Raw genomic sequence first — 16,126 nt, 5'->3', positions numbered from 1 at the left:
TTTAACAATCAGCATTTCTTTCTCTACATCTCTGTTTCTAAGTGATTGAGATCAAGTAGTAATTTAAAAAGGAATTATGTACACCTCGCTAAAGGTAAAATGCCTAGGTCTTATTTTGCATAAGACTCCCATTTATCTGTTATCCATCATTTTCTGCCTAACATTGATTACGACTACAAAGATGGAGAAGTGGCATCTTTGTTCTTTCCAATGCAGCACACACCCACTGCACCTTAGAAAACTATTTCAGCTCTACTTGACAAGCTAAAAATGACATGATACCTTTTCTTATCTGCTTGGACGGTTTTTTGGTACCAAGTTAAAAGACTTAATTCCAGCGAATAATCTAAAATAATACAGAATAAAGCTAAGGAAAGTTGGTACACATCTTTAGTGAGGTTTTGTTCCCAAAGAACAGAAACACTTACTGTAGAGACAGACTATCATTGATTTGGGATATAAAATCTTCCCACACACTCTGCCTAGGTTATTCTGAGGGAGAAAATCTGGAGTTGTAAGGCTGCCTGTCAGTTCAGGATTTCAGAATGATGTTAAGTCATGACAGGCTGCTTAAAAAAAAAAAAAGGGAGTAAGCCTGAGGACTGCATAATGTCCTAACATTCCTGTTTCAATGCTGCAGCAGGACAACATGCTGTAGTTTGAAACTAAAGTCAAGGGAGAGACTCTCCTAGACAGGGGAGGAACTGGAAGCAGTGGTGAAGAACTTCAATTGGCATAACCAGTCATTTTTCAGAGCACCCTCTAATTTCAGTGATGCTTCTGATTATTTGCCTATAACAGAAGTAGCACTGTTAAAAGCTTTCCTCTTCCTACAGAGGTACAAAGTGACATTCAGTTGTTCTTCTCCCTCTCCTTCTCTAACACTTAAGAGAGCAGTTCCTACTGAATGCTGTGAAAAATGACTGGCATTCAGTTGGACTCAGCACAAGAGAAACCAGAGCTTGATTTTCTTTTCTAGGACAGCCCTCCTCCATCTGCAGATGGAAGGGTTAGTTTTTTACAGGGATGCCGCATTTAAAAGCTACTCCTCCTACAGTGTCATTGAAGACTTGCCAGGAAAAGGAAAGTCTCATCCTTTCATTCTCATCACCTTCCTCCCCACATAAACAACCAAAGGATAAAACACAGCAGGTCATTAAACAAGACACTTCATTTATATACTGCTACTTAAATGAGATTTAAATTGAGCTGTAATACTTTTGTTTGAAAGCATTTTTTAGCAAGGTGACATTCCTACAAATACTATTAATCTATAATGAGTCCTATAAATCTTTACTCATTTGCTCTTTTGGTCCCACATTTAAAAGTTAGCAAATGTTTTAAAGTTAATTTTAGCTTCACAGCATTATTTCTTGCTCATGACTTAATGAATTGTCAGTTTAAAAAGAAATTCAACTGAATCACTTTTTGTCAAAACCAAAAGCTCTTGGGTAAATGTGCTCAATCTGACAAATACTTTAACTGAAAACATCATACATTCTATTAACTACTGAAATACCTATAAAATGCTTATAAAAGGTTTTATTTCATTTCTGTTTTCCGTTATAGAAATAGAGCCCTAGAGAGACTTTACCTAGATGCTTGGTATGTCCATACTACAGATATTGAATGTTCATCTCAAGTTTGTTTGCTGCTAAATTCAACCAAAAAACCAGAAAATTTAAGTATCAGTGTTCCTGAGATTTAGCCAGTTAGAATAGTTCTGTTCTCCCTATTTCGTCCCTTAAGATACTACATCTCTCTCAGCCTTTGCTCATGGTACTGATGGCAATCAGTCTTAATATTAGTGCCAATTATCTTTACATAAGATACAAAAATTTTAGTTTGCCTATCCCTGACGAAAAAGCAGATGTCAACAACTGCATTCACAAAGATGCTAATCAACTGCACAACCACTAAACACTTCTCCTACATGCATATTTTTCCACCATCATAGCAATGAAATACTTCTTGTGTTAAAAACCTTCAAGTGTCATGCTTACTGCACACTTATCTGGTTTCTGTTCCTCTAGTTCCAAAAAGTCACTTGATTATTCTTTCCTACATTAACTGCTTCATATTTGCCTTATTATATTTTACACTGATTGCAGTCTGTGTTCCTAATTCATCAAGATCACACTCTATTTAAACAGATTACTCCAGAGTATTCACAATGCTCCTCAATCTGCCCCAGAACAGACATGTTCTGGTTTAGAAACTGAAACATCCAAATATCAATTTTTTCTCCAAGACCTATAAGCAGCCTTCTCTTTCACAAATATACAGAAAACTGAAGGTGCTGAAGCTCAGGAAGTATTTTTACGTAGCAAGAATAAAAGAAGTCCAAAAGCATTTCAGATAGCAATACAGGCTACTCAGATGACAGGAGATAACAACAGTTTTGTATTCCATGTGCTCTCACCCTAAACCCAACTGCTCATGTGTAAACCCTGCTAGCACCATCATACCCACACAGGGGCACTGACGCTATATGTGCTCATGTAGCTACAGTAAAAAGTGGACAGAAAAAAACCTACTCTGTATCAGAATCAACAATGCCATATATGGACTTTTGTCATGATCATGAGTATCTATACTTTTAACCTTTTTATTCTTGAGCACCAAGACAGAATTACAGCTTGCATGAGTTTATTCTCGCGCGAACACAGGGTTTCTCATTATCAGTGCCTAGTGTGCCAGGACCATTTCACATAACACATATGTGCTACATTCAGCTCCTTCTCAAAGTTATTTCCTCACCAAGGAGCATGTAAGTATGCCACTTAAACACTCCATATATTGCATTAGCTTTAACTTAGATTTTGTGGGGGTGTAAATGCAAACACAGATTTCATATATGGAGAAGCAACAGAAGGTTAAAGAAATTTTGATTATGATCATACACAGTACACAAACAGAACAAAAGATCTGGACTACAGAATCAAGATGTTGTGCTCAGGAGACCATTTCACACAGAACAAACTTCATTGAAAGCACCATTTTTCAGAATTTGCTAGATTTTAAATGAATGGGAGTTGTGACTAGAAATCAAACAAGGAGATATTACTAAAGGACATAAGAAGAATAGTTGAAAAAAAAAACAAAGAAAATGAAGCAGGCTCCTAGAAAACCTTCAAAAAGAGACAAACAATTTAGAGGTGTATAAGAAATCAAGAAAGGGAACATGAGACAGCAGGATATTTCAAGGACAACTAGAATAAAGAGAGTGTCTTGGATGCACGCTATATAGCAGCTGCTGCTGTTTGCAATTCAAATTAATGCAAAACAGATATATAATGTGGCTCCAAGGGAAGGCAGGTGAAGGTATTTTAAACAGCAAACACTCTTATTTTTACAAGTCAGCATATGCATTTTAGGTAACATCTGACTTCCCTCACTTTTAATCAAAGGCACTCTACCCTGGCTAATCCACAAGATCCCAGTCATGCCCTACTGCCTAGCAGCTCTGAGAAAATCATTGCTTAAACCAACTCAAAAAGATAATTAAAAGCAGTTCAAACTGAGATTTCACTCTGCATTCACTTGATGAGTAAATGTCTCTTACAGTTTTAAGCTATTAAAACTCAGAGGAGTTTTATTTAAAAGAAGTTTGTGAGATCCAACATTTAATGGAAAACCAAATCCACTAGAAAAACTGATTTGGGAGAGGCAATCAGCCTTAACTACTTAACATAAGTTTTACACGCAGTAAAATCCAGCTCTGAATTCAAAACCCTATAAAGTTTTGCTGGTTCCAGTGGGAGCATACTACAGTCTGCTGCCTTGCTTTCTGAGGTTAAACTCAGATAATTTCACACCCATTTGTCTTCGTTTTTATCAATGTGTAAAGTGCCATACCCTGTCCTCAAGTCCCCAAAGATTTCTTTGCACTTCCGTCTATGACTTCAAGAATTCAACCCCATGGAAGAAGCTTGATTCCCTTCTTGGCAGTTTTCTCAAGCTAAATTACCTGCTTGTAAGCAGGTGGTCTGACCTTCAAAAATTTTTTTTTGGTAAAACATAAGAGAAAGTACTTAATAAAATTTAAGAACAAACTATCTGATATACACCTTGTCATGTACCATTAACCAGTGACATCAGGTAAACAGTCTCAAAAGAGTTTATTTATAAAAAAACTAAGCTATCTTCAGTGCAATGCTGTCTCCATTCAATACAAAGGAAATATTTTCACCTACTGGTAATTGTATTAGTGTCTAAATCTGATTGAGTCTGGGCATTCTGCCCCCATGAACTGGCAGACAGTAGTGGGGATTTATGTTCAGAAGAGATTAAGTCATTACTTCCTATTGGATTGAAGAAATTAGTTTCAAGTTTAGAGAGGAATGGAGGGGGAAAGAGGGAGAATACATGGTACATCACTGATATAATACTATGTAATACTGTTGTCCCTAAAGATCCTCAGGGATCAAGTCTCAGTCCCACTTCCAAAATTTGCAGAAGAAATCCTCAGACTCAGAGTGAGGAAACTGAATTGCATCTCCAACTACTATACACAGGAGAGTTCATTTAAGAAAGAATTCTTCTAGAGTTAGAGACCTGGATTCACCTTGATTAACTTGATGAGCACCTGAAAAGTATGTCATTGCCCTAGAATTGCTTTCTACAGAAAAAGGATCATGAGATGCATTTTCAGACCAAATAGGTAGAATATTCAATGACATTTGTGTTTCTTGCCACTCACTACAAGCAACAGCAAAGTGTATGGCTTAAGAAGCTGGAAAGTACTGAACATAAGATGCTTCACAGTTTACTGCAGTTTCAGAAAATGGGTTCATAAAAGCTTAATTAGAAAATCAAGGTACAAAATTGGGCAGTCATTATCATTGCCTGCGCTGTCAGTAATTTTTGAATTATTTTGCCAGTATCAATTACCTTTTGTAATGTTCGAAAGATATTGGTTCCTATAAATGAAAGGATTTCAAGTTTTAAGAGAAGAACACAGCTAGCAACAGAATATTTATGTAGTTTGCCCTCCCAATATTCATAATTCACATAAGAATTTTCTCCTACACAACAGCTTGGCAAAAAGTGTTGAATAGAAAACTAAGTATAAAGAAATACGTAATCAAGGACATACTTGCACCAAGTCTCAGGTAGCTGTTCAAATTTGAGTTCACTAAATCAACTTTTTTCAAAAGAGATATTGCCAAGATTTTCCAAGTGTTTGTGTAAGAATTCAAGGCCCAACAATCCAAGGATAGAGTTATACAAAAATACATGCATTAAAAAGAAAATATTTAAATTCTAATAAGCTACATGCAGTATTAAGAATTTTTTCTATGAATACCATAATTTAATTTCTTAAGAAAGAAACACAAAAAACTGAGAGAAAAATACTTCTTTTTTCCTTTTTTTTTCCTTTAGATGGTGCTTAGAATCCTCCTAAATGGCTAGAAGTTCTTAATCCTCTTGTAACAACTGGTTTTAGAAGGAAAAGAAACAACCTAGCAAATCCAATATTCATTATGCTTTTTTACAGTCTTATTACATCATACTACTTAAGAGAAAGGAAATACACACTTGCTTATGCCAACAAAAAAAGTGTCACTAACAGTAGCAGCTTCAGAGTATAAACAAAATCGTCCCAAACAAGTTTTACAATAGACATTGTAAAATCTTCAAGCTATTGATCTATTTCATTCAAAGTCATGAAACATGGTATCTTAACAGGAAGGGGGCAGGGAGCAGAACAGAGAAAGTTTAGGATGGCTACTGTTTGAAAGCATCATAAAGAGATTTCAGCTGTTCACAGAGAAAGTATTTGGTCCTGAGGACTGCTTGTTACTGTGCAGTGGAAACTCTTCAATAACCACCAACAATCTCATGCCTGTCTCCTCAAAACAGTCTTACAGTATCCTCAGAGAAAACTGCAAGCACTTTTCCAAGCTCTCTTTCACAAAACAAATAAGCAAAGAAAAAAACCCCACAAACAAAACTACCCCCAATAAGATCATTCAGTTGGGGATGTTTACATTTGCTTTTCTTCTCCCCCACCACTGGCCAGTAATACACAAATCAGAACTCAACTGAATGAGATCTTTTTGGTTATATGTATATTTAAACAATGAAGCAGAGTCCAGACGTAGAGGAAAAGGACACTTATTCTAGTAACAGATAGTTCTGAATGACCACACCGTCTCCCTTCCACTGAGAAACACAATATGAAACTCCACCTCGAGGAGTTAGAAATGACTCTTTCTTTTAAAGGCTTCTGACAGTAAATAAGCTCTCTAATGAGCAGCTGAATACTCTTAAAGACAATAAAATCAACTTATATTTCAAGCATATTGAAGCAGATATGCAAGTTTTCAGTCTCGTTCAACGAGTAGCAGCTCTTCTTTTGGACAGCACACAAGCCAATTCAAAGGTCTCAGAAGATGGTATCTTCTTTTCTTAATTTCCCAAGTCAGTCTACAGTTCCTATGGGATGCCAGTTAGCAACCGTGGAAACTCCTATTGTGAGACAGCTTTTGGAGACAGAGCAACACAGTCATCAGTCTCAGCTTAATAAGAATCAACCCTAGACAAACGAATGAACACAAGGCTTTCAATTAGGAACGGGCTTCTGTTCACTCCTTTACAGAGAATTTTATTTGAGTACAATTAAAATTGCTACTCAGTGTCACAATATGACATCAAAACAGCCTATCCAGAGACACAAGAGTTTAAGGACCTATCAGAGCTTTCCTCTTACACCAGGACAATACCAATTGCCAGCAAATTGTCTACTCCACAAATGATTTTGAACCAGATTATTATGCTTTTCTTAACATAGTCTAATTTGTAACAGAAGTCCACTTTTCTCAGCAGTAATCACAAGAATCTTCCAAGACCCCCAGAGCCCATCATGACTTGCTGAGACAGGCAATTTTCAGTTATTGATTTTTTTGTTTGTTTTTCAGACTATCCTGTTTTGAAGAAGGGGCCTTTTTCTCAGTATTGAGAAAAAAAAAATCCTCATTTTTTTAATCTTTCCACAAAATCAGTTTCAAAACACCAAAGACAGAAATGATAGATCTTCCAGAGGAAGAAAAAAAAAGTTCTTGATTAAATATACTGCAGGCAGGAAGGAGGGAAAGCGAGGTGCATTACAAGCTGGAAAGTTCTCTTTGGGTTTTCTTTTTAGTGTCTCTCATAGCTACATAACAGGATGGTCTGTCAGCATTACTCAGATAGGGCCCTAAAATTCATGTTTAAAATAAGCAGAACAGGTATTTTCTGAGGCGTATGGCCATCTAGCATTCACATTAGAAACCCTTCAGGAAGGAACAGCTTGTGCAGTGTAAGCACAATGGGTTTCAGGTCCCCAGATGGTAGTGCAATATTAAAGTACCACCTCAAAAGCTGTTGCTTCCTTGTTAAAATGCTTGAGTGAGTAGCAAAAGCCATTTTACTTAATGTTTTCTTGCAATTAACCAGTATCTGCACAGCTACATCTCACAGAGAATTCACTGTGGTTCTCTGGTCAATCACCCCTGTGTGCCTTTGGCTGGCAGGGAGCTCCAAAACCTTCCACAAAAGATGATACATTACTGAGCTGAGAGAGAAACAGAAGATGCACTCAACTTAATTTTTCCTATTTTGAAAAATGTGGACAGTAAGTGCTATTTTGAGTTGATTGTAGCTACAACTGAAAAACAAATAAAAAGAACATGCACGACTAGTCACCCTTAATATTAAATACACCTTCTACATTAAGAGTGGAATTGATTACAAACACTGATGTGAATCAAAATTCACAGCACACATAAAACGAGTCACTTGCTGCACATAAATTTTATTTTGCTTAATATTCATTTTGTCTGGATTGTTGTACAATACACACTACCCAAATGCTGAGTAGAGAATGTCATTCTGTGAATGACACCTACCTTCCTTTATGTAGGTATTTCTGTACCAAGGATAATCCGGGTCGAGAAAGACATTTGAGATCTTTAATACATCCTACAAAAGGGTAGATTTAATCAAGAATTTACTGTAGAATACAGATGTTATTATCAAATGTTTTTCACTTGTTAAGAACAAAACAATAAAAAACACACAGTTTAGGTGTAGGTGCAAACAGTTGCTTCTGTTTTCTTAAGACAGTATTTTCTTACAACAGTAGCATTCCTTTTTAAAAACTAAGATATCGTGTGTCTTCAAAAAAGAGAAGTCCATAAGAGAGGGAGTTTGTTTGCATCCCAGTATACCCAGTTTAGCGTGGGTTTTCACTAAAAATCAAAAGCATATTACAATATTACACTCGATGTAGAAGCTTCTAGCTTTCTAGCATTGTGATGTTCCCTTTCCGTTCAGTCACAATTTTAATAGATATTTTAATGGCTTAAAGAAAGATTATTGAAGGACATCTTATGCTTCACACATATACACATACAAAGGGATATGTCTTTAAATAACTGTGGCTGTATTTCATATCTATAAAGGTAATTTGATTTGACATAAAATATTTATTATAAAAAACAAAACAAATCAGATAGTGACTTCTATTATCTTTGCCACTGACCATTTATCTGCCTGGAGTCAAATCGACAGCATAACGCATAAACTGAAAAATAATTTGTATGCTTGTATCTTGTTAAGCCAAGCAAACCACCTGTTCAAATAAGTAGGTCCTATTATAAACCAGATGTTTTTCTGCCAAAAGGAAATGGAGGACTTAGAAGGTAACAAACCATTGCTATCTAACCTTTAGTCTTTGTCTAAACATGCAAATTATAAATACCCCACACAAATACACACATCACAACACTTCTAAAAATGGTACTGTTTCACAGTTTTGCTGTTAAGTATGACCTTCATCAGTTTTCTCCCTTTTTAGTCATTGGTGTTGTTCTAGAAGTGCACTAAGCAAACAGAAACCAGAACACTGAGCTTGTAACAAAGCAACTGGGCTGTATCTCCACATGCAGCTTGTATCCTTGACGTTTGCACTGTGTGTCTACACACTGCATTTTACAAAACCATATTTTGATGCACGAACTAAAAATGCCACCTTCTGTTAAGGAAAGGTTAGAAATCAAACTGCAACACTGCAGCTACAATAAAGCAAGACACATTTTAGCCATGAGAAAGTGTTTCTTCTCTGCACAAGTATGTGATAATATTAATGATCAACACTGACAATATCTTTTCATGCACTTACACAACCTTTTAATCTAAAAAAATTCAATATGGTTATAGTAAGAGCACACCTTCATTATCTATATTCCTACAGGCAGCCATTAAACCTACTCATTCTATTTTTATTTTCCTTACACAGCAAAGTTGGCACAGAAAACATTTCAAGATCTCCCCCTGGAAAGCTTTTGATTTTGGCCTGAGCTCATAAGACTGTTAAACACTTCTGAGAGTCCCACCATCTTCAAATCCATCAGCATGTTACAAGGAAGTGATTCTTTCTCTAGAGCACAAACAGCATCAGTACCTTGTACCAGTAGAAACATAAGTATATCCATAAAAATACACATAAACTATTCTAGACACATTATCAAACCTATCCAGCTCTGAGGAATCATTAATAATTGAACGGCAAAAGTACCATAAATGCAGGCCATTGTGCTTTACAATCAGATTGCAGTTGTATATTATGCCCCTTCTAGCACAAATTAATTTATATTCTGAATTTTGAGAAACCTTGAAGTCAAAATACAGATTCTGATGTGTTATAAGGACATGCAAATAAACCACTAGTTACCCTGTTTATAGTAAGGAGAAACACATTTTAACAAAACTAAATTACATGTCTGAAATCCAAAGTAAATACCTACCCAATATTAGAAAACATCAAATTTTAGTCCCTGAACTGCCACTGACCCAATGAGACAAGATTGGTTAAATTTGTTGGGGCTTGGTTTTTTGAGGATTGTTTTATTGGGGTTTTTTGCAGGTTCAGTTTGTTCCTTTTCTTGTTTTGATTTCCCCCTTCCTTTCTTCTGCTATTCCAGCATTAAAAAAGTGAAATGGCTAATAGAACACACGTACCTAATCAAGCCCCTGGACTTCTAAGGAACACTCACAAAGCATCATTTGCACCTAAAATTACTGAATTTTCCAAAAGCAAGAAGGAACTTCTGGGATGGGGAATCAACCTGCTGTAATAGGAGAGCTTTCCTCTTAGCAATTATAACTTTCCTCAGGTTCTGATTGTCCAAGCACTACCTCTCTCATCAAGACAAGCTCTTTACATTGTTATCAAATTTTACAGACCATCATTTAAATTCCTTTTTATTGAACACAATATTTATTAACATCTTTTAGAGATACAAATCAAAACATCACAACTAACAAGGCTGTTGTAAGAAGAGCATTTAAGCTCAGTTTCTCAATGTGTAGTGTCAGTATGGGACAATCACCTAACTTGGATGCCCAGTTAAGACTCCTGCTACTTTCTTTTTATTAGCATGAGGCATCTAATGATGGTATCCAACGACAGTATACAAACCACGTTGTCGACCCAAACTAACAATACAGGGGACTCATGTCAATTTTTGCCATGGATGGGCAAGTCCAGTGTTGGCCTCATAAAATAACTCACAAGAGACAACTGTACAGAATAGTCTTTCTTGAAGTTATATTCCCAAAGAATAATCCCAGGGGAGCTTTATTCTCTTATCCTTACAGTAAATTACTTTTCTCAACTCAGAGATTTAAGATTTCATTGCTTTTTAAGTTAGCAATGAAAGATTTAATCACAGATTTGTTAAATTTAGCCACAGAACATAGGTTTTCCAGAACCTTCAAAGCTCCAGCAGGAGTTACAGTAGAAGTTCACAACTACAAATACTACTGAAAAACTTTTGGATTTTCCTTCCAGTAATAACTCACAGCTTGCGTTTACCAATAAAGAAATCCATCACTGTGTCCCCAACGCCATCTGGGAGATTAGGCTTTTGGCAGAGAAAAATGGAGCAGCAATTGCCTAGCAGCACAGGAAATCAATGACTTCCCCATGCAGGGGTGAGCAACAGGCTGCTCCTGCTCAGCACAGAATCATTCATTTCCCTTTCTGCCAGCAAAGCTGCTTTGTACACACCACAGGCAAAGTCTCCATTACACTTGCAGGACACACACATCTTCCCCTAAACCCCAACATTACCAGTAGGGTTAGACAGCAAGCTACACAACTGTGCATGTATATCCAAAAAGGGAAGGGGTGTGGAAACAGCAGTCTATTGGGAGAGCTTCTAGACACACTGGTTTCAGGCTACGAGGTACGTAACAAGTGTCCCAGTACACCACTGATTTAAGCTCATCTCAAAGTCCATGAGTTGACAAAGGATTCAACTGAACTATGCCAACATCAGGGCCAAGAACACTTGGTCTTCACTTTCTCCCCAGTAGTAGGATAGCGCTATATACTTGCAGGAATTAGAGTTCTAAAAAAGGTGTAAAGGTATTTTTCTGTTGTTTTAATCAAAAACATTAAAGGGGAGTTTAAAATATAAAAAGATATGTGAGCACATTATCCAGGAGACAATAGGCCACACTGACATCTTTCCAGGCTGCACTTTATCATAGGTAAACCACAAGTGTATTTACATATACAATGCAAAACATATATGCATCCCTTTTTTATTGAGAGAGTTTGCAGGAACCTGAATAGTCATTCAGAATCTTCTGTCAGTGTCATAGCAGAGACCACCACTGATCTCTGAAGCTTTAAAAACCCAACTCCTTCCCCAGATTTACTAGCCTTAGTGCTTCCTGGAGCGTGAGGCAAGGTAAGGAAGGATAGGAGTTGAGATTTTCCCCCACTTGACCTTTGCTGCAGACAAAAAAAATTCCACATTCACATTTTGCTCCAGGTCAAAGTTCCCAACAAAGTCACAGTAATGGGATCATTACAGGCATGTATGGAGTCATTGAGAACTGTACTACTGTCTGTAACTAGTGTCAGAGGCTACTGACACAAAACAGCAGACAGAAGGGACTTCTGGTCAAGCCATGCTTGGCCTCAATTTGAACCAGTGCTCCGAATAAGCAGCTTGCCCATTAAACAGCCCTCTCTGAGATCAGAGGGTACTGCTGTAGCTGTTTCCAGAGCTATGCCAGCACATTAGCCCCAGTAACTGCAGACATGTTAGGACATCACCAGATCTAGCTGAGAATTTACTTGTATCAAGCATGTTTGGCAGCATTTCCCAATAGCTACACTGTTTGCTGCATGTCTGTGAATTGTTGAACCTAGAATCCGTAAAACACAGCTATATTACAGAAGAAATACCATGGTCTCTAGCAGGTTCTAGCTTTTGAGGGAGACTGTTCGTTCATCTTTCTACCCACATTTTACACCTCTATAATTTCTTCAGTTTAGTAAGTTAAATCTGTAAATGCAAATATCTGCTTTATTTCTCCAGAGTCACCATTGCTCTAAATCAATTCAGGTCATGCTGAAATTAGCCTTGCCCTTCACCAGGTTAACAGCTTCTCCAGTTTTGCTATAATTAATACATGTACATAGACAAATTACAAATAAAGTGAAAGACAAAATAGAAGTAGGATTACTTTGTAATATTCTTTTCATGTCCCTCAATTCCCAAGTTCAATCAGAAGCCTCTTAAGAATCGCACTGTACTGCAATTTAATAAGTCAGCAAAAAAGAGACATTGCTAGAAAGTACTTAATAAAAGAAATAACATGTAACCTACATGAGATTCTTCAATAAATGTGAGCATCACACATAACCCTACCTGTTTTCCTGAAAAAGGGAAAAAAAGCTCACTCATTTTCTAAGCTTGACCCTTCTTCATTGTTCATTCTAGATGCAAAAAGATTCATCGTTTAGTCACTCTGGACAGCAACAGGCCTGCACTTATCACGGTTGAATGTGTCCTCACAGTTCGTTCTCACAGTTTATGGAAAGCCAAGTACTATGACTCATAAAACTGCTGCAAGAAAAAGCTGAAACAAGTTAACAGAATGAGCGTCTTTAAAGTGACATCCTTCATCCTACATTTCCGGCATGCAGAGCCAAAACCACATCACACTTTCAACTGACAGATTTAGAACTATTATTTGTCATAAATGGCAAGACCTTCACTGAGGCCAAGTAATGATTCATGATATTCCTGAACTGCTCACAGATCTTAAGTACACTTTAAGCAGTAGAAGGTCTGATTCTATGTTCTAGAGAAAAGGGGTTTTTTTAACTAATGTACCATTCTTTTCTTTTTGGAAAATTGTATTTTCTTCATGCTGAGAATCGTCATCATGAAAATTCTTACCTGTTTTCCATCTAGCGTGTATAAGCGTTTAACCACTCCCGAATCCAGCTTGATGGCATCAGTTATATCAGTAAGAACCTGTTCAAATGAATGTGCTGTCTTCTTGTTGAGCAGAATCCGGACTGCTTTCCGTGGCTTCACTCCACTCCTGATGATAGTGACTAGTTTAGGCCTAATGAAATCCTTATTCTCTTTTGCATCTGGAGCACCTCCTTTAGCAGTGGCAAGAGATGGCACTGAACGAGAAGTAGAAGTTGTCTTAACATTCACTGACCAGTTTGGGTTTACATTCTTCGTGTACTCCAGTTTCTTGAAGGGTTCTATGGAACCACATACATAACTTTCTCCTGTGGAAAGAAAAGTGAAAGACCAGCAAGTCAGACTAGAGAGGAAGGGGAAAAAAAAAAGAAGAATGCAGAAAAATACAAAATCAAATCCTTCTCAAATTATTAAACATTATTCTTATTGCTCTTGATCTACAGCACATAAAGTATTGATCTCTTCCATTCTCAGATGCTATGGACTATAAAACATATTTTTAAGATCACTCTTCAGCTAACCATTCAATAAAGGCTGATATGAAAATCCTTGAAAGCAGCAGTTTTCTTCTCAGGAAACACCATTTGCAGTGAGGATCACTGCTGTCGGTAAACAGTGTTCATGTTTCCTCAGCTGCCCAGTATCACCGTACTCCCCCAGCCTTCACGCTTAAACGGCCCACCCCTAACAAAAGAGCAGGCCCCAAACACTTCAGAGGAAATAACACGAAAGGTTACCAAAAACAACAGACTCATAAAAAGGTTGATGAAAGTGTTATGGGAGATTTGTTAACATATGATTATTTAAAGCTTTAAGTAGCACAAACTCGGGATATGTATAGGCAAGAAATCTCACTATTATTATATAATATCACTATATTATCACTATCACTGACTCAATATGTAATATTGGGGGAAAGGAAGGCAAAGAGTAGCAACTACAGACTTCTCATCACAACAAATTTACCACACTTAAAAGAAAAATAGTGGTTATTAGTTCCAAAAAGCACATAAGAACCAAAGATATTCACAGAATCACAGAGTGTGACAAGTTAGAAGGGACCCAGGAGGATCACTGAGTCCAGCTCCTGGCCTTGCACAGGACCATCCCAAAGAGTCATATCATGTGCCCGAGAGTATCATCCAAACACTTCTTGAACTCAGACAAGCTTGCTGCTGTGATCACTTCCCTAGGGAGCCTGTTCCAGTGCCCAACCACACTCTGGCTGAAGAACCTTTGCCTAATATCCAACCTAAACCTCCCCTGAAACAACTTCAGGCCATTTCCTCAGATCCTGTCAGTGGTCAACACAGAGAAGAGATCGGTGCCTGCCCTTCTTCTTCCCCTCATGAGGAAGTTGTAACTGCAATAAGATCTCCCCTCAGTCTCCTCTTCTTCAGGCTGAACAGACCAAGTGAGCTCAGCCGCTCCTCACATGGCTTCCCCTCAAGGCCCTTCACCATCTTCACTGCCCTCCTTTGGACACTCTCCAACAGCTTAATATTTTTCTTCTATTATGGTGCCCAAAACTGCACACAATATTCAAGGTGAGGGCCACACCAGTGCAGAGCAGAGTGGGACAATCATCTCCTTTGACTGGCCAATGATGCTTTGCCTGATGCCCCCCAGGACACGGTTGGCCCTCCTGGCTGCCAGGGCACTGCTGACTCATATTCAACTTGCCATTGACCAGGACCACCAGGTCCCTTTCCGTGGCACTGCTTTCCAGCATCTCATTCCCCAGTCTGTACATACATCCGGGGTTGTTCCATCCCAGGTGCAGAATTTGGCACATCCCCTTGTTGAACTTCATATAGTTGTTGATTTCCCAATCCTCTAACTTGTCAAGGTCTCTCTGCAGGGCCTCCCTGACTTCAAGGGAGTCAACAGCTCCTCCCAGTTTTGTGTCATCTGTAAACTTGCTTAGTATCCCTTCCAGTCTTGCGTACAAGTAATTTATGAAGATGTTGAAAAGCACAGGGCCCAAGATGGAGCCCTGCAGAACCCCACTAGTGACAGGTCACTACTCTGATGTTACCCCATTCACTATTAACCTCTTTGCTCAACCTGTGAGCCAATTGCTCACCCACCACATGATGTGTTTATCCAGCTGTGCGCTGAACATTTTGTCCAGAAGGATACTGTGAAAATCAGTATTGAAAGCTTCATTTAAATCCAAAAAGATTAAATCAGCTGGCTTCCCTTGATCAACTATTCCTAGTGATCCCTATCCTAATGAAAGAGGACTCAGTTCAACTATTAAAAGTATTTAAGATTTACTTCTGAAAATAGATTCTAATGTTTCAAGGCATCCAACCCAATCCCACAAATATTATAGCACACAACAAATAATGCAGGCAGATGCAGTCACCACAGTTAGAAATGGAGGCAGGGAACACTGGGACTTAAGGCTTGCATGCAACAGAGATTCAAGTTTGTTGGCACTGTGCTCAAAAGGTGAGACAACAACACACTGTATAGTGATTATCAAAAAGGCAGTGGAAGAAGTCCAAAAGAACAAAGAAGCCAGAACAAAATGTGAAAATGGATCACTGAGCAGAAAAAATACAGGCAACGACAGCAAGATCAAAAAAGAATCATAAAATGATTTTTTGTTTTCCTTTTCTTTTTTAAAAAACCCATTATTTTAAAGCAGAACAAAATACAGAGTGGAAGATAAAGTAAGGCACTCCAGTGCTTACTGCTCATGGTGTAAATCAAGTTAGTCTTCACTTTGCAGTAAAATTCAAAGTGTTAAGAAAAGAATCTAAGATGGAATGCTTATAGAACCTTACAAGAGATAAAGGTAAGCCTTTCCTTTTAGCCATTGTATTCATACA

General features: G+C 37.8%; 1 protein-coding gene across 4 annotated transcripts in view; it reads right to left on the bottom strand.

Moving 5' to 3' along the window:
• DCLK1 (doublecortin like kinase 1) overlaps positions 1 to 16,126 on the bottom strand; it is a 241,396-nt gene that overhangs the window by 213,184 nt on the left and 12,086 nt on the right. For all 4 annotated transcript variants that reach the window (XM_027677743.1, XM_027677739.1, XM_027677740.1 and 1 more), the window contains exon 3: positions 13,248 to 13,594. In XM_027677743.1, coding sequence (XP_027533544.1) covers positions 13,248 to 13,594 — 347 coding nt within the window. The remainder of the gene's footprint in view (positions 1 to 13,247; positions 13,595 to 16,126) is intronic.

This window comes from Neopelma chrysocephalum, unplaced genomic scaffold (genome assembly GCF_003984885.1).
Source record: "Neopelma chrysocephalum unplaced genomic scaffold, ASM398488v2 Primary Assembly neopelma1_43, whole genome shotgun sequence".
Taxonomy (NCBI): Eukaryota; Metazoa; Chordata; class Aves; order Passeriformes; family Pipridae; genus Neopelma; species Neopelma chrysocephalum.
This window is presented reverse-complemented; position numbering and strand designations above follow the sequence as displayed.